This window comes from Lissotriton helveticus, chromosome 7 (assembly GCF_964261635.1).
Source record: "Lissotriton helveticus chromosome 7, aLisHel1.1, whole genome shotgun sequence".
In the NCBI taxonomy this organism is placed as follows: Eukaryota; Metazoa; Chordata; class Amphibia; order Caudata; family Salamandridae; genus Lissotriton; species Lissotriton helveticus.
Genome location: NC_136068.1, coordinates 584,298,521 through 584,324,167, shown reverse-complemented (window position 1 = coordinate 584,324,167; position 25,647 = coordinate 584,298,521). Strand labels below are relative to the sequence as shown.

General features: G+C 44.9%; 1 protein-coding gene across 1 annotated transcript in view; it reads left to right on the top strand.

The window, feature by feature from the left end:
* KDM3B (lysine demethylase 3B) overlaps positions 1–25,647 on the top strand; it is a 1,181,011-nt gene that overhangs the window by 44,555 nt on the left and 1,110,809 nt on the right. Inside the window, exon 2 of the mRNA XM_078652703.1 lies at positions 1,927–2,094. Coding sequence (XP_078508829.1) covers positions 1,927–2,094 — 168 coding nt within the window. The remainder of the gene's footprint in view (positions 1–1,926; positions 2,095–25,647) is intronic.

The following is a 25,647-nucleotide window of genomic DNA, read 5'->3' as shown; positions in this document are numbered from 1 at the left end:
AGGTCTCCTTCAATTTTCATGGCACTGCCTATTTTTCTTTAACAAAGCCGTATGGTTTGAGAGGGCCTGACCAGTCTTTTGCTCTTTTAATTGGACTATAGCGACGGGCCAGCCCAGAACTGTGGTTCAAGCTTACATTGGCTCTCCTAACTATATTGTATACAAACAAGTAGCTCCACGTTTTTTGGTTTGTTGGATTTGGAGTGCTGTCTCAACTTTAGGTGGGGTTGAGCTAGTTACCTAAAGCCCATTTGGGTGAGTTGACTTTAAGGCTAGCAGCATTGCCAGCACTTTGGCTGACTAGTTTTGTGAATGAAAGCTAAGCTTCACTTATGACATAATCTTCAGAAGAATGCTCAAGAGTAGACTCTTTCCTACATAAACACCATACTCAAACACTAATGTACCTAATATCCCTTTGTTTGTGAACATTTATAATTTGATTATATGTATGTATCTAAATGTGTCATTCTTTGTACAGATGTGTATTAACTATGTATTTTAAAATGTATAGATATTCTTGGTGTGCTTAACAAATGTTTATAAGTTATATATGTATGTGTGTGTATATATACTCAGACTTTTATGTGTCGATATAATTGAAGCTAATGTGTATTTATATAAAGTTTTTCTTCTTATTTCAATAGTGAACCACTTGTCGATAAAATAGTTATGATAATCTTTACTTATTGTGATAGATGAATGAAACAGATCCATACGCATCTTGTCAAACATATAACGATACAGTACCCTATAAACATGTTAAGCATAGGATAATATATATTTATACAATACATCTTAAAATCTCTCAAGTTCACTACTCTTTCTGCCCATACCCGTCTCATTATATTCTATACCTCCACTCTGACTCATCCCAAACCTCACTCTACTACTATGATCTCCAACATATCACTTTCCAGACTCTTCTCCCATCTCCTAGCCCTCAGTGGCTCACCCAAACCTCATTTTACTAGAATCTCCCAAAAAGGCCCTTTATAAATTCCTTATCCCTCCTTTGACTCACCCCAAACCTCATTTTACTACTGTAATTTGCCTAATCCTTTCTAGACTTTCCTTTTTTATCTCTCATTTTACTCCTTTCAAGCCTCTTCTATGATCTCCCAAGTAACACTTTCCAGACCCTTCCCTCTTCTCTCCTTCATTTATCCCTTTCAATCCATCTAACAAGCTTGCATGTCCCTGTTCACATTAAACTCATATTTCCCTATACTAATCCACCTCTAATTCTTTTTGCATTCCAGAGCAGTTTGCTACACACGAAAAGTGATATGATGACTCGTCAAGGGTAGTAAGCCTATACAATTATAATTGCAATGTTATAATGCTTGGCGAGGCAGTATTTTGTTTCAGGATTAATGTGATGTGTATGGGTGCTTTGAGATACTCATTTATTCTTGTGTAGAGGTGCTTAGTTTATTTTCGTAGTTGTGCATACAATGCCCTCAGAGCGTCAATGCAACTGGCAGCATTTTGATATACTAATTAAAGATGGTGTGTTACTTACGCATCCTTTCAGGAGCAAATATTAAACATATATAATAAGCTTAAGAGTTTACAGCGTGTATGGATTTGACATACTGCAAGACATCCTGATTAAATATTTCACCTCAGGCAAAAAAAGTGTTAATTTTGCTGGCCTACATCAGGAATTTTGCAATGCTTTATCAGCTTACGTTTTGAGGGATCTTTTTACTTGGTTCCCTTATGCAGCATTTCACGAGCATACATTTTCATAGATGCACCACTGTAGAGTAGTAATCAGATTGTTTTAGGTCTAAGGAGCTTCCTTGTAATGCATGTAGAGAATGGCCAAGTTATTTCGGTTGAAGGTAATTTTCTGAAGTACACTTTAAGTGATAAAAAGTGTGCTAGACTGATAGTCTATATTTTGCTGTTCTACCGTAGATGTTCGTGGAGTTTGATGGCTCAAGTTGGAGGCCCCACACATGGGTGAAGGTTCATGCAGAAGACGTCATGGTGATCTTGCTGGAAGGATCTCTCGTTTGGGCTCCTCGGAGCAATCCAGTTTTGATCCAGGACAGTCTGGTTTCGGTGCCACATTGGCCTGCTTTGGTAAGGAAATTGGTTCAAGATTTTTAGCAACATGGATACTAATTTGGTGCAGTGGCCAGGGCAGCTGACCCTGGAACACGGGGGCTCACGGTTCGATTGCCGGCAGCAGGCAAGCCCAGCACTGTGTGACTCTGGGTAATAGCTTGCTTAATCTTCCCGACTGCCCCCAGCGCCGGGACACCTTGCCTGCAGTAGCTGCTCGCTTTACAAATGCTGGTATTATTATTTGTGGTTAGAGGAACTGCCCATCAATATCTCAGTTGCACTTTCATTGCTTCAGACATGCATACCTTGTACAGCTGCACTTACATCACCTTGGGTGTTTGAAGGTAGTGCAGGCTGTACTCATTACCTCCGGTGTTCAATTGGCAGTACAGAAAAATCCTCACTTCCGATTCTTTATTTTTGTTTGCCAGTTGTTTTGCATTCAAGGTACCTTCAACTATTGCAGTCCTTCCACAACACTCTAGTGGCTAGATTTCATGGGCAAATGACAATTCTTTTTTAAAAAAATATTTTTATTTGCATTTTATTATAAGTCAACATCCCAATCATGTAAATAACTTCGCACACACCCAGATCGTCCACCCACCCCTCCCAGAGCCATACATATCTAGCAGATGTCGTTACTAACCGGCTAGATATCAATAACATCATTGTGCAAGTATCCAGTAACATGCTATATAAAGTCAACTCAGGTGTACTCATAAGAATGTGTTTTCTGATACTGAAACTGTCCCCCTCACAACCCCCCATCCAATCCATGGTAGTGTCTCCACCTGGCCCAGACCCTACGGAACTTCTTCGGGCACCCCCTGGCCCTGTAAGTCACTCTCTCGGCGGCCATGTATAGGTCCAGCCCTCTCCTCCATTCCTCTATATCCGGTGGTTTCGGCGCGCCCCAGTATTTCGCTATATCTCGCTTCGCCACTACGAGGGCCAACACCAGGAAGGTCAGCAGGGGTCTCGTTAGGTCCACGTCATTAGTCATACCCAGTAGTGCCAGTCTGGGTTCCGGCCGGAGAGGGATCCCCAATACCTCACCCAGTTCCCTAAAGATGTGGGTCCAGTAGCGTTGAATCGAAACGCACTTCCACATAAGGTGGTAAAAGTCACCATCCTCTACCTTACATCTAAGGCATCTCTTATCATCCGTTTTCCCCATCCTACAGAGGCGCACCCTGTCATAGTAAGTTCTGTGGAGCACATTAAATTGGATAAGGCGTAGCCTGGACTTAATTGCCACATCTCTGGGGTGCATTAAAATTATGTCCCAGTCCAAGTCGTCCATGTCTCCCACCTCTGCTTCCCAGGACCTTCTCAGTTTAGCCAGGTCGCCCAGCATGTTATTTGTTAGAGTTTTATATGTGAGTGAGACCGCTTTCCCCGTGATCTGTTCCTGTAGCAGTCGTCCCTCCAAGGGTGCATATTCAGGGAGCTCGGTTAATGGGATGTTTTGGGCCAGCCAGGCATGCCGCAGTTGCGCTTATTTAAAGAACTGTGAACGGTGCAAGCCAAAGTCCGACTGCAGTGTTACAAAGGATTTCAGGGCCCCTTTAGCGGCAAATGACAATTCTTGGTGCTTTTTACACGGTTGCTACTGTTGACCATGGATTGAGTCAAGTTGTTGAGGGCCATCTACCTACTTTCATGACGTGCCGAAGTAAGTCTTGACTGAGGATACCCATTAATTTCATCGCCTGAATTACGAAAAAATGAGGTCTTGGATTAATTTTTTTAATTTGTGCTGCTTCGTTTTGGGTATGGAATAATGGTACATACATATTCTAAACTTGATTTCTTTTTTTTGGGGATACGTTATTTTATAATTTTTTTTAAAAGGGTGAACAGAACACAATAAAATCACAAACAGGTGCACCAATACTCCATGTGACATGTCTATCATACGACAGTAGGTCTTGGAGAGATCCGGCTTCTAAAGCATTAAAGTCTAGCCATTTGCCCAAAATCCAGGAGTGTTTCTACGGGCAACCTCTGGCCATGTTGATGGGCTTTTCTAGTCGCACACACCAGTCCATTCCTCTCTGCCATTCCCTAAGGGTAGATGTTGCCTCTGACCTCCATTTTTGGGCAGTGTCACGTGTCGCTACCACCGTTGCCATCCCAACCAAAGATTGGTTTCCCCCAAGCAGTGGTGGCTGGTGACCTTTCAAAATAGTGGGGCATAACATTTGGAGATGAGTGTTGCGCCCCCACCAACATAAGGGGTATTTAGGAGATTCCCCTAGAGAAAACCTTGAAAAAAAGAGTGGCAAATGGTGCATTTTAAAGTAAATTTAAGAAAGTATGTGTAGCCAGAGACAAACTGACTTGAATCTTGGTTGGCACTGTGCGAAATTGTCACTTGTGTGTTTATAGTGCTACAAGGTCCCAGCCTGTAGCTGAGCAGGTACTGTTAATATGCAGGCCATTATTTAACAATTGTATTGGAAACAATATAAGACTGGATGCTAAAAAAAAGTTAAAAGATTTTTTGTTTTATATAAAAACAAGGGTTTGCAACAACTGTATTTATTGCATTGAAAAGTCTTGTTATTTGAAAGTATCTAACTGTTGCATCTCATTCTGAGAAAGTATTTTTATACCTACTTGTGGTTCTAAAATAAAACCACAATATATTTTTATATACAAAACATTTGGCCTAGAGTTCAGTTCTTTAGTTTGTGAGACCATTTGCTGACTGAGTGTGTACAACACATGCTTTACACTGTTCTCTGATACTGCCTTACAGCTCAACTAAGCTACCACTTTATAGAGTAAGGTTATTTCTAACTTTAACCTCTACCAACCCTTTGGGGACTGTGGACTCTGTGCACACTGTACCTTATTTTGGTGCAGTATATACAGAGCCACTTTCTTACATGCCATCCCGGTTTTGACTGTTTTTGCTGGCATAGTGTTTCTACACGCTTTTCGCACTGCTGATCAGTGGTAAAGTGCAAGTGCTCCTGTGGTAAAGTATGTTCTGGATTGGTGTTTCCATGATTGGCTGTTTGGTTTTCTTGTCAGCCCCTAGTAAAGTGCACTGAATGTGCCATGGCCTGGAAACCAAATGCTACGCGTTGGCATGCAGCACGGATTGTGCCACCCATGTGAGTAGCCCGGAAAATGTACCTCAGACCTGCTATTGCAGAGTTTGCGCGCAGTTTGTAACTGTCATGTCGACTTGGCCCCTGCACACACTTGCCAGTCCCTTACCTTCCCTTTTCGTACATGTCGGGCATCCCCAAGGTAGGCCCAAAGTACCCCTGTGGGCAGCGTGCAGTGTATGTGAAAGGTAGGACATGCCTTGGTGTGTGTGGCATGTCCTGATAGTGAATTACAGCCCATTTAGTTTTTCATTATTGCAAGGCTATTTGTTCCCCATAGAACCGAATGGGAAGTTTGTTTATAACATCTTATAAACATAAGTGACCCTGGGAACTAGGTGGGAAAATAAAATTTCATATGCTTGAACTCAATCTAATAATGCATCTTTTAGTAAAGGTGATTTTCATGTTCTGTGTTTGAAAATACCACTTTTACGAAGTAGATATTTTGTTGCTCAGTCATCCTGTGTGCCTCTGCTGGAATGTGGATTACTGGTCTGAGTTTTGGACAACAGGTGGCTAGGAAGCAAGGGTGGCTCCCGATAGTCTAGGTAGGTCTGGAAAGGGCTGAATAGACCTGGGCTGCGATGGGGAGAAAAGGGAGATTTACTGGCACCTCAAAGGGCCTGGTCTACCTCTGACAATGCTGTCTCCACTCCCTGCCGGGAAACAACACTAGAGAAGGCAGAACTGGTTCTGGCTGGGCGCAGACACCCTCTGCCTAGAGGATCAAAGGAGTTTTGGATAGAATACTGTGGCCCAGACCCCTGAACTTTAGAACTCTTTTGGATCAAGAAGACTGCCAAGAAAAAGAGCTGGAGAAGCTGTGAGGAGAGACTACCACTTTGCTGTGCTGGCCTACAGTGGCTGCTTCGGTCTTGGGCAGTGAAAGGACTGGACTGAAATTTCTGCAATCTACTTATGGGAGTTTCTCCAAGGGCTTGAGGTAGAGCTTGCCCCCTGTTAAAGAATTCTCAGGAACAGCAAAGACTTCAAGCTCTTCTGCCTTCCGCACTGGGGACTGTTTTGTGCTGCGACAGAAGAAAAGCAACTCTACGATGCCGACTCAGTGTCCTGAAGGCACCGCAGAGGGCAGCACCGCATCACGACCCTTGTCTCACCGACGACGCCTGCTGACGCCACCACTGAGCCGTTGCTCGCACCGCGACCTGTGGGCACCGCACTCTGCACTGCCTCTCTTCACGCCAAAGCCTGGGTACCTCAGAGAGCACCGCCTCAGCGCAACCCTGGTCTCACCGACTCCTGCTGATGCCGCCACCTAGCTGTTGCTTGCACCGTGTCCTGTGGGCACCGCATTCCGCACCGCCTCAATTCACATCGCCGCATTGGCGTCCCCGACGCAGCCGCTCCACGCCAAAATAGATGCCTCTGCTTGCACTGTGGTTTGAGAGCACCACTCGTAATGTTACACGAGGCACCACCCTCATCCCGCACCACAACCTTGGCCTACCGACGCCAGCACCATTGACACCCGTACCATCGACACCCGTTTGTCAGCCGACAACAGCACTTCAGCAGCGACGACGCTGCTGCTTGCACCGTGACCTGCCACCACAGTGACGAGCACAGTCTTCACCTCTCACCGCGACCCTGGTCTCACCGATGACGCCATCTGACGCCGCCACCGAACCACTGCGACCTGAGGGCACCGCTTGCTGCACTTCGTACCGCAGGACCCGACACCTGCAGACGCCAGTGCTCCTGATCGCAACAGAAAGGAGCTTGACCTGCAGCGCGAATGACTTCAAAGGGCTTCGGCACCCTGCATCTCTGACAGGTACTGTTTGTGGGTCTTCCCGACACCGTATCTGGTCGGCGACACCGTGATCACCCCGGATGGAGCTATCGACATCAAGGAACTGTTTTGAAAGCGTATTTTGATAACTGTATATTTTTAAGTACTGTATTGTGGATTCTTATTGTTTTTGGCCTTGTATATAAAAATATTGGCTATTTTTCTAAACTGGTGTGGTGTCATTTCGTAGTGCTCACACTGTATTACTGTTGGTTACGTGCAAATGCTTTACACACAGTCTCAAGCTACCAAAGGGGTGAGCAGGAGTTATTTTAGGAGTGTAACTCCCTTATCCTAACTAGGAAGAAGGGTCCCTATTGGACAAAGGTGCAAGCCCTTGACAATTAGAGACCCCCATTTCTTTTAAAAAAAAAACTTTTTATTAACAAAGCTCATGTTCACAGTCCTCATACAGGTGTGTTGAAAAAAAAAACAGATGGGATATTAACATTACATGGTACAAACTCAGGCAAGCTTGACAATGCAAGGACTGGAATACACTTAATCCCCCGCATCTCCCCACTGCGCTCGACACGGTTCCTCCGCCACGGCTCCCATGCCCTCTTCCACTTCTTTATACACCCCCTGGACTTCTATATCGTTTCTTCAGCCCTTTGACACCAGTCCAGATCTCGCAGCCATTGGTCCCATTGCGGGGGTGCCTGCGCCCCCCAGCAATTGGCGACGTTGTGTTTTCGCCACTCCAGCTGCCATGGCCAACCAAATCTCATTATAGCTGGACCAGTACGTGGGCCCTTTAATCATGAGCAAGAACCATCTGGGCTCCACTGGGACTGGCAACCCCACCACTGTTGCCATTGTGCATGCCACTTTAGTCCAGTAGGGTACTATGCGCGGGCATACCCAGAGAATGTGGTAGAACGTCCCCTCTTCCTGACAGCCCCTCAGCATTTTTCCCCCCAACTGGTTTCCTGCTCCTCGCCAGCAGTTATTTCACTTTCTTTTCTGCTTGTTAGGCAAAGGGAAATGAAGTGATTTGCCAAGAATCACAAGATGTTTGAGCATCCTGCTGGACTCTAACCTGGTTGCCCAGCTTCAAAGTTGGCTGCCCTATCCATTAAGCCACAATTTTTTAATTTGAATGACAAAAGAGCAACATAAATGTTCATTGGGAAACCACACTGTTTCTCACTTATAGCTGCATCTCGGACAGTATATAAACGGGAGTTTAATTTCATTCAGTCTGACTGGTAATAAAGACACGTGATATTGAAGGCTAATGTGCTGTAACATTTGAGTACGTTACGTAACTTAACGTAGTTCAAATAGGTTATGCGATTTGGTGTTCTGTGGTGGGGGAGGGGGGGAAGAAATGTTGCTGCAGCTGGAATTAAATGTCAAATTATTTTAAAGGAAGGCTTTAGCCTTCTTTGCATGTAAAGTAATTGAAATGCGCTCACACCTAATTTAGTTGCGAAGCGAGTAGGTTGCGGCAACAAGTTTAACGGCTTGAAAATGTTTCTTTATCTCCCAAATAGTGCATAGGTACAATTATTTTCATCAGCCACAACTAGTTCGCACCCACTCTATATCTTGGTTACAAACTGAAGAGCTGTTAGTTCCTTTTAAAGATTTAAGTGTGCTCCTTTTGTTAATCGGTATTGGATGTCTGTATGTGTTCTGAACTATTTTGTATATTTTTCTGTAATCCATGCCAATATATGCATGAATGTTACACGGCGCTCTGCCTACACTATTCATAAACCATATCAAAAGCGGATGCTTCAAATTACAACCCGCAAATACATGTACTCATGCGATTATTGTGCTACTCAATGGTATGTCGGCGGATAATATATTGCATGGCTACACACTTATAAGGTCCAAAAGGTGAGACCTATTGGCTGTGGCAATGCTTGTTTATTGCTTATTGCCTTTTTATTCTTACAGTATTCATCTAATGCACTTATTCTTATTTGTGTTGGTGAATATGGGGTTTACTTATGGTACTCCATTTTAGTAGAACAGCAGCTGTGTGGCTTCAGGATCCATGTGCCCAGTTGTGTTAAGTCCATATACTGCATACTCTTTCATCTGGAATCATATTGCCTGCATCGTGGCACACCTTACAAAATAAACATTTATTTGTAAAGATGAGGGATCATGTAGAGAATGTCTAAAGCGTAGTCTATTTTGTTTAACACATGCAAAGTGTATCAAATTAGACTATTTCCCACCTTGATGCGATTGATGTGCCTCCCTGAAGATATATTGTCCAAGTTAATAGAATGAAAGACTTAGTTGGGTTTTTCACACTTTTATTTTTCATTCAGTCCTGTGCCAACAGATGTTACAACTGTACACTCTTCTCTTAGGACTGTTTGCTCCTGGTTCTTTGCCAGTCCATTTTTAACCGTCTTGGCTTAATATTTTTGTGAATCCCAGATGATGGCTTCGTCTCATCTGTTTCAGCCATCATTTTCTTTCCCCATAAAAAAAAATTGTCTTGCATAATAGGAGAACATTGGACATATGTCCAAAAATCCATTTGTAATGGGCTACAAGATGCATTGTGCTGTAAGCATTTCCATCAGAAGTATTTGAATACCCTATTCATTACATTTGTCCGAATGGTATCAACATTGACTGGCAGTTGCAAAGCCTCAGGCTTAATCGCTTGCTGCTCGTGTCTTTAAAATCTTTTAAAGCATTGGGCCTCTGAGAAATTGCAAGCACATTACCACCATTCCAGGCAATTTGGCATGGCATGTGCTTGGGAGCTGGTTAACAAGTGCAGGCAGTACGGGTTTTACCTACCAGTATTGGAGGAGCTGGCTGCATTCTTTGTGGAACTAAGCATAGAAAGATATTGTTTTCAGTTAGCATTGGTTTGACTGAGCAGGCATTTGAATTTTTTTTACTAGATTTGCTCACACACTTGTGAATGGTTAAGATTTCAAGCTAATATTATGGATAGTAAATAACACTGTGATGTAGTAGGTTGCATGTGGGACATTTTTGAGGACAGTTAAAATGGATATTTATAAAAATGTCAATGAATCTTAGTTCATTCTAGATCTAGGCCGCTTTACTGACTTTTACCAAATATTGTTTTAAAGGTTGACATCTGTTTCCCTACCTAAAGTCTTACCAATTCTATCATCTAAAACCCAAGAGCCTCTTTAATTTTTTGAAGTCTAAATAGTACAGAAGTAGAATAGTACTTGGCCTTTACACATTTTTTGTCATGCCACGATCCTCGAGCCCTGGTGTTAAAGTTGTGTCCCACTGCTAATAAACGCCCTTTCTAACAATGTTTCTAAGACTTTAAATGTTTTAAACCTGCATGTTCTCAGTCCTTAAGGTTTTAGATCGAGCCTAGCGCTGCGCTGCTTAGGAATAGAGTTGTACTTTATTAAACTCCTGCATGTACTGCACTGTTTCCAATGAGCACTCGTGCATGTATTGCATCCACCTTGCGGGAGCGAGCAGAGGTGCCATCTGTTTCCAGTTGTCACGCCTGTGCTTGTTTACATTTGCCTGTCTCCTGGTCGCGTTAATTGGAAACAGATGGTGGTCGTGTTCACTTTTGCGGCCGTGCGTTTCTTTTAACTCTGCCTACTTTTAGAAATCTGTCCCAATGAGACAACTGCTCTCACGGTATTTTAGGCACCGCTGTGTATTGCTGTGCCCCGCTTTTTCTTTCGCCTTGAAAGCGTGCGATGTGCCCCTTCAATTCTCCACTTGGAGTGTTAGCTTCAGAACATGTTTGGATCAATGCACGGATGAACGGAGGCTTTTGAAATCAATACGATTCCCCAGTAACTTAAGCATTCACTGCAGACATTTATCTGTGTGTAACCTGCAAAGCACAAGTTGGAGTCTTGTAAGGCCATTTCAGCTTTCCATCCTTCAGAGGTTGATAAATGGATGACCTTGAACTTTAATATTATTAGCACCTATTACTAGATATTAATAGTTGTAAAACTGCTGTAGTAAGTATCATAACAATACTTTCATACAGTGTAAAACTATACAGTTTTTATTTTTATGGGCATCCCTCTTAAGGAAGGATTTTTTTTTGGGTCTATTCGAGCATTTTAGCACAATAACTGTGACTGAAACTTGGTAGATTAGGGTTATATCTTGTTAGTTAAACATACATCTTTCCATTGTACTTAGGTGTCTTAGCTTTAGCTCGTTGGACTTTTCATGTTTTGTGCGTCTCTCCCCTTAATCAAATTGAAGATAGCTTTACAGAGCGGTTAGAGACCCTGTCTTAATCTGATAATGGGGAAATTAGTGACGAACAGTGCGTTGTTATTCACATTAGGCTACGGAACGTTGCAGGACTTACAGCATACTTTATAAGGGGCTTTCGGAGTACCCCCCTCTGAGGATATTGGGGAACTCTAGTGTTAAATTTTAAGTTTGTTACGCAAAGAGGCAGTTACGACCACTTTACACTGGTTGCAGATGGGCTAAACTTTACATTAAAGCTTAAGAGGTGTTGATAAATCCAGCAATGTTTTGCCATAAAAAAACTTTGAAGTGACCCTTATTCTTCTGGCCAGAAATAGCCAGTTGAGTGCCATGCAGTGCCTTCTAGATTCATGCCTTGATTCGGCACCATTTTATTGTATATAATATTGAAAAAGTTTTGTGCTCGTAGGAGTCAGAATGCCATCTGGGACCATGAGCCAAAACTGTTACATCGCCGACCATCATAGATTAGAATTGGGTCTTCCAAGCCATCACGTTTGGCGGAGTTAGACTCTGGCAAACAAAAAGCGTAGTAACGGGAGGCGATATCATCTACTGCCTTGTAATGCCACTTACCATCTGGGACACAGCAATCGCGTGGTAACGGCATGCGATGTAATTGCGTGCTATGCAATTGTTTTTCCGATGTTAAAACTACGTTGTAATACCATGCGTTGTTACGGTTTGCAATGTATCGTCACACATCCGTGTGCCGCCCGACTTGTATTTTGCTGTTTCCGTCATTGCATCCAAATATGTGATACAAAGAGAAAGCAAAGAGTAAGCCAGCCTCTGGGGATCAGAGTTTAAGCAAGGGGTGGAGGAAAAAGATAAACGAGAGAAAGAAATTGGGACGGTAGAAAGAAAGGAAGAAGGAGCACGTATGAGAAATGGAGAGAGACGAAGGAAGAGACAGTAAAATAGAAAGAGTAAAAGGGATGGGGAAGAGTGGGTCGGTTAATGTACACGTTTTTTGGCAGTCATGAGCCGATGTTTGTCGTTTGCTCTTCTTTCGTTACGAACGTGGTAGGAACGGTCTGCATTGATTTTATTGTAGACGTTTGAGCGTGTTTTACTTCAGAATGAACATTGTCAAGTGACCTCAGAGTGCTGATTTTGAGGCATGTGCAATCCGGAGATAAGAGTGGAAGACGGAGCGAGGAGGAACGGGTGAGAGACGGAAAGGGAAACAAAAACAGAAACAATTGGGGATAAGAAATAGCGAGAAAATTAGAGAACGGGCATCATTTTTTTAACCAGGATGAGAAGTGCCGGGTAAGCGTGTCCAAGGCTTCTGCAGGACGGGGTCCACATGGCTGGGGGGGGGGCCTGTGCTTGTTATGAGCGGGTCCAAGAGCGCTAGTTCGATGCCCCAGTTTGCGTTGTGGGCCAGGGACCGATGTGTACGAAGGAGGGGTCAGCTCAGTCACCGGTTAGTCAGGCGTCCGTCTGTCAAAGGGAGGGTCTCTCGTCCGGATGATGCGAAGCGTCCCTCACTCCCTCCCTCCCTCCCTGTCACCGCCCCTCCAGATCAGATCCCTGTGCAAACACCCTTTGCTTCCTATCCCCGCCTGCTCACGCCACCGGTGACTGGGGACTCCTGACGCCACGGAGCCTTCATCCTCCAACCAGCGACGAAGAAACACTGACTAAGATTCAGCGGCCGGCCTTCAATGCAAGGACAACTAGACTAACGAAAACATTGCTGTTGCATGGGGCGGGGGTGGCAGTTGTGGGCGGGTGGAATACATGAGGTAGCAAACGGTGCAATACAGGAGGAAAAAGTGACAGAGCGCTCGCTTCACAAAAGGAACAGTAATGATACATGAGAAGATTACGAGTGAACAAATTACAAAAGCAAACGTTACATTACATGAGGCAAAAGTGACAATTGGGAGCAAACAAAATACAAGAGGAAGCAAAGGATACATTACAGGAGGAATAGACTGGGATCTCAGCGAGAGGGAGGGTGTAACGCCCACCACTAGAAAAGGGGCGGGGCTTAAAAAGAGAAAAACGCCCCCGAATCTGCTCAAGCCGGGGCTAGAACAGTGACGCCCCTCTCCTCCAATGGCTGGCCAGCATTTACGAGGCCAGCCAATGGAGAAGAGGGGCGGGTTCAAGCCCCCATACTAGACATCATTAAATCTTCGGCTCCGCCCACCACTGCTTACAGCAGTGCGGACGAGGCCTCGACCTAAAAACAGGACATGCACTACCAACTGCTCCTTAATGTTTTGTGTGCAATATTGATGAATCGCATAAAGTGCTAGAGTGCAGTAAAACAGATGGTAGACTTACCCTGGTCTCTTTGAGGTTATTACAGAGTAGCAGCGAGTTGAGAATAACACATATATCAATAATATAAAAACATCTAAAATTGGTCTTATCGAAGTGCATTGTCCCCTGGAGTGTGATGCAGCATACAAAAAAGAACTTGCATAAAAGCGGGTCTTGTCGTCCGATAGCTGCTGGAGATGGTAATACGATAGAGCACAGTGCCTAAAATTTCAGGATTTCATAAAGGGGACTAAAACATTTTAGTGAACCACAGGGAAAAAAATAAAATGAAGCACGAACTGTCCAGAAAAAGTGTTACAAGGCCACATACTAGATTCAAGCTGATGCTGGAAACCTAATGAGAAACAAAACAGGTATTTACTCATGTCGGCCCTAAAATGAAGTAACGAACATTCTCATCTCCCTCCCACTTTCCAAAGACCGCTAGCTGGTAGAGTATCGGAGCTCAAGTGTAGGTAGGCTTAAACAGTTTGTTTGGATGTCTTGGTTTGTAGCCTCCGAGCTTGGACCTGTGCTAGTAGTAATGCTTGAACATACTTCTTCCACAGGGAAGCGAGTGACAGTTTTGGTGAAAGCACGGTTTATTGCTTCAAATGATTTCTTCATGTATGCCAGCTAAGGGATCATGAGTCCTCCGGCACATGCTAAATAATCGCTAATTATGTCTCTAGTGAGGGAGGCTTCTTCGGTCTTTTAAATAAATAGCCACAATAAGGACGTTCGGTGCAAATTCGGTCGCTAATATAACATAAGCCTGTCTACATGTGACAAATAAGGTGGGGGATGGGGTAGGGAACGTACATAATCTTTTTAAGAAAACTTTTTCCATTTTAAGAGCAGTGCGACAAATTTCTGCCCCATAGGTTGCCACCGGAACACACTGAGAAGTGTATTCTGGATTAGTGGTGCAAGGGCCTGGCTGCCCGGCGGGGATGGGTGGCAAAGAAGTGGGCCGGCTGTCCTAGATAACTTTGCCCTACGCAGCGATTAGTATGGGGCCATGAGCTGTTGCGCCAAAAGTTTTCCTCAAATAGGGAAAGTGTTGGTGTATAGCAAACGATTAGGACTGACTGATATACTTAAAAGGCAGATGTGCTTGGGGCCGCATACCATTATGAATATTTTGTTTAAACTAAGTTAGATCTAAAGTGGCTAGCTGCATAAGAGTGGACTAACATGCGCAGGGCATTAAGTGTATGGCGATTAACACCGCATCGGCCACGTATAACAAAGGTGGGAGCGGGATACCCTTTATCAGCAGTGCATCTGGGGTATAGGAAGTCAGTTCTGGGGTAAGCTTATTTAATTAAAGAACAAACGGCAAGGAGGGAGAACGCCCCTCTTTTGAACCCCACACTCTACATTGATTTCATCGGTTACTTCACCAGTTCTGCTAAATCTAACCCTGGCTTTTGTTTTCGTGTTTAGTGATGCCGGTAAGTGTAGTAGTAACGCATCCAACCCCATTTCAAGGAGGAGTTGCCATAACTTAGACTGGTTTACACAATGAAAAGCCATGAACGAGTCCATGAAGGAAAGGTAGAGAGAGGGTTGCTTAGCCACTGTGTATTTACATGAGATTAAATTCATATTTAAACACTACTCTATGTTGCCCATCTGATTATGGAAACTGTTTTGCCAGGAATTTATAATCTTATTATTCTCGGCCCATTCCAGGATCCTGTTCTATGTAACCCTGCACAAAATTTGTGCCTGGATATCTATTAAAGAATTCGAGTGAAAGCAGTTTGGTGGAGCTTGGTCCTCCTTGAATATCTGGACGATTGTCGATGTAGCCCAGGAAACTAGTATATTAGAATGGGAGAATCTATTGAAGACATTTGTCAGCATTGTCGCCCAGAGGTCGACATTTCATATAATTAAAATGATAGGGACAGAACCTGGGCCTGGTGGCTTACCTCCAGGGATCTGCTGAATAGCATTCGAGACTTCCTGCTAGGTAACCTGTATGGCTTGCCCAATAGTGTCAATTCCTAGGGTCACATGGTCTAGCTCCACAGCGGTGTAAATCTGTGAGATGTGCCACCCATGGCTCACATTTAATGTGGGAGCTGGTTGGAGAGGCCTTCTGGTTGGCAGATCTTATTTGTCACAGCCTCACAGAAAGATTTTCTGTTTAGGTAGAGCCTAGCGGCAGCACGCATGCACTGCTCGATCTACGAGGCATTCTGTATTAGGGTATGCACTAGCAACCCTGCCCACTCCCCCCCCCCCCCCCATATTTGTTATTGGCTTAGTGTCATTGTCCTTTATTGGCGGCTTCTTATTCGTAAAAAGGCTAGTTAGTTCTACCTTGGGACTGCCTTGTCTGCATTTAACGCCCATAACGACTGGCCCTCCTACTTGGCTTGCTACACGGTCAGCTTTATCTGGTTCGTGAGCACTATTTAGTTTTAGGACACTGATTGGGACAATGGCGGCTGCGTTTTTTTGTTTATGTATTTACATGCTGTGCGCAGTGCCCGCTTCAGGGACACCGCACTCTATTTTAATGTAATATTGAGCGCGGGGCCCACTTTAGGGACATCTCGCTTGGTTTCAGTTTGTTTTGTTAACTTTCATACTGAGCGCGGCACCCGCTTCAGGGACACAGCGCTCTGCAATACAATAGGTATTGCTTTTGCAAAAGATTGACTATTGGCATTGCAAATGACACTGCCTTTACATTTTTTTATTTTTATAAAAGTCATTGACCTTTACAATGCTAATAGCTCAAAAACTCACAATTGCGAGACCTATTGCATTGTAAATACTTGTTTGGGTTAATATCTCCCACTGCTGGGTGATTAGTTCCTTCTAGGGCCTGGTAGTTACTGTTTTACTTTTTCCGGAGGGCTGCCACTACTAAAGGATCTCTGGGACAAGTGTTTTTTTAAATGTATTTATTTTTAAACAAACTTTATTGCCTTTGTTGTTTTGCATACATCATACACTTTGAGACAGTCATTCCATGTTAACCGTGGTCAGGCAAACCAGTCCATGAACCTGTTGTTGTTGTCAATATCCTCGTTGTGCCTTGTCCGTCCATGGCAGTGCATGATTGCCCCATCATCCTTTTAATTGCAGATCATACCCCCCAAAAACAAGGCCTCAACCAAGAACTGCGACCCCCCCCCCCCGCACTGCTGCCTTTCCCGGAGCATCGCTCCAATCTGTGAATATACTCCTTGATATTCCAAGCAACAGTGGTGCGCCGATGGCTCCCGTAGAGTCCCCTTAATCTCTGGGACAAGTATTAAGAGCCTTGACAGTTATCTGTTGGGTAATGAGCATTCATGGGCAAACCAATGGGGACCATTATGGGCTGGTTTTATTGGGCAAAGAAGGGCCGCCCCCCCCCCCCCACAAGGTCACAGAGGAGCCCACACACTCCCTGCCAGCGATGTCATTGCTCTAGCATGCCATATCAGACTCCATATTCTGGGCTTACCTGACCTAGAGCTAGGGGTGGGTCTTAGTCTCCAAATCAACCTGAGGTTGTCTGTAGGATGGTAAGCCTCTGCTACAAATGCCTCCCTAGATGGCGGGGTCAGAGCTCATACAAGGGGATTATGATCACCAAAATCAGAACACCAAATTGATTAGATTTTGGGAAATAAAAATCTAATCAGTGACAGATAAGCCAGTCCTGCAACGGAGCGTGGGTAGTCTCAGGTCTCCAGTGCCTGCCTACTCCAGCACATTATGCAGGTCTGTTGTAGAAAGATGGGCCTTCTGCTCCTTGCCCCTCTGGTCAGGGCCTCTGCTATAGTCTTTCCCTGTCATATAGCTTGAATTTGACCGCCTTGCATTGAATTCCCCTGCCACACATGGGTATATCTGCCGGCCATCGCCGAAGACTCTCTCCACAATGTAGTCATTGAATTAAAATAAACTGGGGGACCTATGGTTTGCCATACTGTCAAAAATGGATGAGGTGTAAAGTCAATGCCCCCTTAAAATCTATAACTTGAAAATTGGTGCTGGGAGTACTTAAGGGCTTTGTGCGACTGCCCGGTGTCAAGTTTATCTATGTTGTTTACAAGCCCCCTGAAGCACTGTGGTAAATAGATGAGGTGGTTGGTACGCTAAAACACAAAATCCCATAAAAAACAATGGGGTTAATGTCCCAGGTTTCCTGCAGCAATACAGTGTCATAAGTTCTCACAAACTATTGCCAGTCTGGAAGGTTTGTCTTTGAACGTAGACCTACAGTATTCCAGCTTAATATTTTTTGTGAGGGCCTCCTTGAATTGCTGTCTGAAAAGTTAGAACTTGGGGCTGGGCATTCAGATACAGATGTGGGGGCAGTTAGCAAAATGTTCTCACTATGTAGAATATGCTGGCTTGGGACTGGACAGTCTGGTTTTTTCGAATGCTCGACTGCTGGTATTGATTGCCGTGTGTGACCCAGAAACTCCCAGTCAGTCAATCTCTGTGAGACCTGATGAGGGTGCATACCTGTTAATTGGTGTGGGTCCCATCTGGATTTATGCTGGCATTCTGATGAACATGCACGGTAGGTGCTTAGTAGGTTTGCAGATGTACCCTACGGGTGAAGTTACGATGTTGGTGGTGGCCGTTGGCTGCTCAGTATGTGGGCCCAGTAACTTACTTACACTGGATTGCCGTCTAAAGTTTACTACCGTACAGTTTCTCTCAATATCATTTTGTTGAGCAGCCAATCCAACTGATCCTACGAACCATCAGAATTTCGTTTCTCTCTGCCGCACTTAAATGTGTATGGGCACTAAGCCAGTGGATGACTGTTGTGGGTCTGTTCCCAGGACTCTGTATGGTTATGCTTTAGAGGGGTACCCCTGCCAGTACTAAAACGTACGGGCAAGCATCGGGTGGTAAGCTTAAAATTGTTGAACCGGGATTACAGTCACTGCTGCTGCTTTCCTTTTGTTTCTTACATCTGTGTAGCCTCTCACAACCTTGTGCACTTAGTGCTTTCAGAGAGAGCTTGTTGTGCAAACTGGGCCTGAAAGCCTCTGAGCCTTGATCAGTGCCATGGATGCTCCAGGTGCTGCAGTGAGTTCTGTGCAGTGGGACAGAGTTTGGGGTGATTTCACTCCATTGTAATGGCACTACAGCAGAGGGATTCCCCACTATACCCTTGTAGGGCCTAGTGCAACTTTCCCGTTCCATAGTCATGACGTTGGAGTTGATCTGGCTGTACGCAGTTACTTGGAGTTTAATCTAGTTTGCAAGTTTATTTTCCATAGCGGCCAGGCGCTCCTTGATTGGGCTGAGGTGTTCACATAAAATTGCAGAAAATATTTCCCCACATTTCCTTGAAGCTTGGTACTCCAGGTGTCGTCTAGGTCAACCCTTTGCCTCCTGTTGATTTATTAGTTTGAGATGTTGGTCTGTGGTTGCAGGGAGCTAGAGTACTCGTCTGCTTACGCTTAGCCACAGGTTCGGATTAAGTCTTTATGCTAATTGAGCTAGGTGGCACCAAACAGACGCATTGATTTACATCAGTAGCAGTGGACCTACTTTCGTCGTCTCCATCATCTTTTGGGGCTGGGGTGTGGATGTTCTGCAGTCTTTCCTTAAAGGTCAGACCCCCGTTGGATCACATGGTTTGTCCTCAAGTGCCCTGGAGCAGGGGACAACTGCCCGAGTCCCTTCCCATGCTCTATAGACAGTCTTTGCTCAGTTAAAGCGATCTCATTCGATACCACCACTATAGCTCATTCAAGCATGAAATCTATGCTTGTTGGTCTGTGAGTTAATGTGATATGGCTATTTGCTTTGTGTTTGCACATGTGTTGGTTGGTGCACTCTCCTGAGAAGGACCGACTGGGAGATCCTTTAGGTAAAGCTGTGGGCTCCTTGGGGAAATAATAAGATGCAAACTTTTGGTTATGAGAAACGAAAAATGATTTCAAGTAAGCCCACCTTACTGAGCAACTTTATCTTCACGGGTAAGGGTATATCAAGGAGCAGGTTACCAGCTTTAGTCAAAAAAAGCAAAGGAGGAAAATATTTCTTACCCTTGAAATGGAGATGTTAAGGGGGTGGTCCAGCCCAGCCTCGTCCAGTCACAGATTGACTTCGCCCGGGTGTGACCCGGGTACGTTGTGGATGCAGAGAATGCGCTTTACAGAGCCAGTAACAGCTAGCAGGTGCGTTGGGTGGGGGCTCCTCATCTGCCCCAAAGTGTGCTGGGGCTGGTAGTCCCCCTGCTTCTCGGCAGCAAACAGTCTCCCGGTGCATTATTTACTTGCAATAAATGAAGTCTTGTGCGAACTAGTCTGCATCTACTGGGAGCATAAAGACGCAAGAAAAAGGGAGGAACATAAGCTTTAAAAGTGACCAGCATTCTGTAGCTCTTAATGGGCATATATCAAGAGAACGTCTGTGAGACGTAAATTAGCTGAGCTGCATTCTACATGATTGTGACCTGTATTTTGGAAGAGGGGAGTACTCTTCTTCCCAAATTGAGATGTTTTAGGAAATGGATAAGTGTTTTAAAAAGCATGTTAGACTTCTAAACCTAACATGCACCCTACCTCTCAATGAACATGATTATTGAAAGCTGTAAACCTATGCAATGTTGCAAGGGATAATTTGTAATCCTTTGGGCTATATAGGAAAACTAAAAGTGACACCATATTTCTTATGTAGTACCAAAAAGGTGCTCCTGTAGACTGATGAATGACACTGATAGGCAGTGAAATAAATGCTATCTTTATTTGCCCACCTTGATCCGAGCATGCAAGTAGATAAGTAGTATATTTATTCATGTAGTCAAGTGGAAATAGATGCAATAGCACTCTGTTCACACGCATTAGGAAGTAGTTTTATATGGTCTTGTTGGCCTATCTAGCTTATAACAGTTTTGGCCATCTGGAACCAGGGAATGCATAAGGAAGAGCAGCCGAATGGCCAGCGCTATAGAAAACCTTTTTGTTTCTATTAATCAAGGGGCTATGCTTGAGGGATACTGTTGGGTTTCTCTGATTTTAATATAATTGTAATGACTGTCTCTCTGAGGTCATGTGGGAGGATTCCTTCCTCTGCTGTTTTGCAGAGCATATTGGTTGGATGTGGTGCTAACTTGAAGGGAAAAGCAGTAGAGCGCAGCAAAAAAGCCACTGGGGCTCCGGTCCCCCCTATTAAAATTCAGGAAATCACCTTTTTTTCCTCTTAAGAGTTCTCAAGATCCAGCCTTTCCCTAGCAGGCAGAAAAAAGTGGTGGAGGGTATAATGCCTAGCATGGAAACTTACTTTCTGGTATACCGCTTGTCCCCTAATCACAGACTGGTATACAAATATGCATACTCTGCAACAGCCTCTTTTTTTCTGACAAGCGTTCTCCTGAAATACTACAGATCTCATTCACTTGCCTCATTCTTTCTAGTCTGCTAGTAGAGAAATGTTAGTCTTGTTCCTATGCTTTTTAACCTTACTCTGAGAGGCGAATCAAATGCTTTGTCAGACGGTAAATATTTCAGAATGATCTGTGTATCTTCCTCAGCTAACAGTTTTGAGTGTTGTCTGGATCTCCTGTTCCCATGTTCTCGTTCTAGGAGGTGGTGGTTCTGTAGGCGGGAGATAAAATCCACAGCATGGTTACAGAGTACAGTTTTAATTACCCCTTAGGTTCATGGAATTCAACTGAGCTCAAATTATTTAGGAATACGTCTGGTTCGTCGGTGATGTGCTGAAGAACTGATCTGATAGTAAATAGTGCAATATCCACTTGAGTTCATACTTTGAAGCAGCTTAGCAATGTCTCCTTCCCTGGGATATTGCCATTTCAAATCATTCTTTTTTTTATATTTTAATATGAAATTTATTGCATTCTTTTCATTCACTTACAGCCAATGAATATAGTAAATAAAAAAATAAACAGTGCAGTTCATTACAGTAAATAACTCGGACAATAGCATACTTATCCATACAGCAGAGAATGCTGCTGACTTGTCCAACCCTCCCCCCTCCCTTTCAGTGTTATCACTGCCTCATAGCTTTACAGGACAGCCTTCCTTATACAACATTTGTCATATCAGGGCATTCTAATAGATACATTGTTACTGGTTTCCATATGTCCTTGGGTCTAGATGCAACTGGTAGTTCTTCCGCATAGGTATCTAACTGGTGTTCGTAATAGACTACGTCTTGCAGCCAATGATCCACCTTAGGAACTGTTTTCTCTCCCACGTGTTTCGCCACCAGTCTTTTAGGTAGCAACGTGGTGATTGACACAAATTTGCGGTTGCATGGTTGTAGCGGTGTGACCAGCCCCAGTAGACATAACAGCGGAGTGCACTCCACCCGCTCCATTACCATTTATAACAAACATTTGTCGCCTGTGTCAAGAATTTATAAACCAGGCTACAGCTCCAGGCCAGGTGCATGAAGTCTGCGTTGCAACCTCCACATCTCCCACACCTGGATTCAATGGCGTATCCAGTGTTGCATTCCATCTATCTAGAGCCGCTGTTTTGTCTTCTGGGTTTTCCCTGAGGGATGTGCTGTACATTCAGGTTATGAGGCCCTTGTGTGAGCTGCATGTTTGCAGCGCTTTCAGCATATCTGGCTCTTCTGGAAACTTGGGGTATTATGACCTTACAGCTGCCCGGGGTCTGGTGTATTTAAACACTAGTGGCACAGTTGAAGGCTGTGTGGCAGTGCGTGCATCTGACGTCAAGAACTGTCTGTCAATGTAAAGGTCTTCTAATGTGTTCACTCCTGTTGTCTTGAATATTTCCGTTGCCCTGGATTCATGTGTGACTGAAATATTTGGGTGAGCATCCAATGGCATAGCGGGTGCATAGCTAGAGGATCTACTTGCCCTAGCACTCCACCCATGCCAGACCTTTGAGGTACTGCCTATAGTATTGATCTCTAGCTGCGTGATCTTAGACCGTGTATGTAGTTAGAATGGCTGTGAGGGGAATGGGGTGTGCATAGTCTGTCTCTACCGCTAGATGTGGCAAGTAGCAAATTGGAAAGTACCAGTAATAAGCAAACTGTGCTTGTGCACAAAGGTAATATAACTGCATATTTGTGGTGCCAAAACAGCCTCTTTCATATGGTTTCAATAGTATATCACCACTGCATCAGTTGCCTGCCAGCCCAAGTCAGTGTTACCATGCATGTTTTGAGGTTCTTAAAAATTGCACTGGTCAATACTGTAGGTATATTTACAAACATGTATAAAAAACTTGGGCAAGGCTGACATTTTCCTTATTGCTATATGGCTAGCCAGTGATAGCCGTATCCACCTAGCCACTTGGTCTGTCAGTTTCATAATTGCAAGTCTGTAGTTAATGCGGACCACTCGACCGGGTCCCTGTTTTTCCATATGCCCAAATATTCAATGGGTTCAGTATCTCACGCAAGGGGGGATTCCATTTCATGTGGGCCAGTACTTTGTTTGAGGAGGAATATGGTGGATTTATCCCAGTTTATGTTGAGACCTGAATATCTTTTAAATTGCACATACTCGCATATAAATGGAGCCAGATATGTCTCAGGGTCACGTATTCATAGCAACATATCCGGATAATGGGTTATGGCAAGTGGGCATTGTCTGAACCTCAGTGCAGCTGACTCATGTCTCTGCTGAATTACACACACCAGTGGCGCCAGAGGAAGGGAGAATAACATCAGTGATTTAAAAAAAAACAACACATTTTTATGAACAGTTTTTCAATAAAATCACATTATAAATCATTGTATTTTTGTGGACGACAGCAGTATCATTGTGTAACCATAGGACAGACATTCTGTACTCAAAGGGGGTACATGTTGTTGCAGTTCACTTGTCCTGTCTGTAAAGTGATGCATGGGGGGAACTGGGAAGAAGAAACTGGGGATTTCATGAGGGGTGGGATCAGGGTACGTGCTACATATAGGGCATCCAGGTCATGTCAGTAACAGCCAATAGGTGTATCATTGCGTTGTTTGCGGGCTATCATAGGACAGTGTTGCTAGTAGCGGTGTCCTCTGCGCTACGTTGTAAAGTTGGTGTGCAGTAAGCGTTGGTTGGGATGGTGGGGGCGGTGTCTCGTATACCCCCATGTGGAGCTTGCGCATCTGAGTTTGGTGGGTTACTTTGGGATGCGCCTGGGTCGGTGCGTTCGTGCAATTGTTTGAACTGGTGGGACAAAAGGGCCCACTCCATAGATATGGGATGTTTTCGTAGTCCCCGTGCCTCCTCCTCACGCAGCGTGTCTTCTTCTGCCGCCGCCCATTACTGCACCGCACCCACTCACGCCTCTATCGGGGGCTAACGTGGCTCGCCAGTGCATGGCAATACTTCTTTTTGCTAGGAGTGTTGCAAGTGACGCAAAGCGGACAGTGACTTTGTGTGTTTTTGGTAGTCGGAAGATTCCGAGGGCGACCGCGTCCCACGTGTGAATATCTGTGAATACCTGTGAGACCTGTGAGTTCTTTAAGTGTCTTGAGAACTATGGCCCAGTACGGTTGTAAGATGGGGCAGCTCCAGAACATGTGCTGGAAGTGTGCACCGGGTGAGTGACATCTGGGACCGTGAAATTGGGTGTCCGGGTAGAATTGTTGTAGGCGGGCTGGTGTTTGATACGCTCTATGTAGGAAATAATTCGGTGTTTTTAAAGCGCGAATTCCTAGACACTTACTTGGGAAACTCTAATGCCCTTTCTCACTCCCTATCGTGCAGTTGACACAAGTTCGTTCTCCCATTTGGCTCGGAGAGCATGCAGTGGTTTTTTAGTTAGTTCTCGTATGGACTTATACAACCATGTGTCTAAGTGACGGCCTGTTCCCATGTACAGGATGGTGTGGACAACCTGGTGTGTTGTTAGCTCGCCCGTGGATAGGTCAAAATGCACTTGGTAGTGTTCTAGGAGCTGTCGGTGTGTCTCAAACTGTCCCAGGGGCAGATCGTAGTCCTCCATGAGCTAGTCGTAGAGCCGAAGTTGACCCTCTGCAAAGAGCAATTCAGCCTCAGTAATCTCTCGGTTTGTCCATATACGTAGCATAGCAGCCGTGAAATATTCCTCCCGTTTGGGTCGGCTGACCATCGGGGGGAGTGTTGCGGGGTCTCGCGACATGCGGTTGATTCTTTGCATGTATTGACGGGCTACCGACATCTGCAGCGGGTAAGTTCGCCGGGGCTTGGTTCATGAGAGAAACATGCGCCGGAGTAGGAACCGGGCTTCGAAACGTGTATGTTTCACCTGTGTGCCTGCCTGCCGCCCAGTACGACAGCCATTGAAATTGTGCCGCCAGAAAATATGATTTGAAGGAGGGGGCGCCTAGACCTCCTTGTGTGGTGGGCAATTGCAGAGTGGTGAGGGCTATCCGGTGTCTACTTGTCCCCAGATGAGCGAGCAAAGGAGCGAGTTGAGGTTGCGAAAGAAGGCTTTGGGAGGGATAACTGGCACGTTCGTTCAGTGGTACAGCAGCCGGGGGATAATGATCATCTTAGCTATGGCTATGCAGCCTTTCGGGGCCAGTGGGAGATTCTTGCAGAGTCCCACCGACTATCTGATGCCGGTCAGTACTTTGCGATGGTTCCTTTCATACATGTCAGTGGGGGAGTGGTACAAATGAAAGCCGAGATAGCGCAGGGTGGCTGTGCTCCAGGATACTTTCTGCTCGCCAATACATACCTCCCGCGGCACGAGGTTGGGATGCGGTGGATAGATTGTGGATTTGTCCCAGTTTACTTTAAGTCCGGATGCCTCCGTGAACTCCGTCAAGGTTGTCCAAATGGGTGTGAGATCTGTGGTAACATCGCGAATATATAGGAGAAGGTTGTCCGCGTACATGGAGACACTATGTATGGTATCTGCTATGGGAATGCCCCAGTCTGGTCCCTCCTGGCGCAATCGTATTGCTAGAGGTTCTACTGCTAGAGCGAAGATCAGGGGTGATAGTGGGCACCCTTGCCGCGTACCACGCTCCACCTTAAAGGGAGATGATACATATCAGCCCAATCGGATACGGGATGTAAGCTTAGTGTAGAGAAGTTGTGTGTATGCTAGGAGAGTGGGACCTAATCCTGTGCGTTGCAGAACGGTAAAGAGGTATGGCCACGTGAGCGTATCGAAGGCCTTTTCAAGGTCTAGGATCAAGCAGGCCACGTTGGGGTCC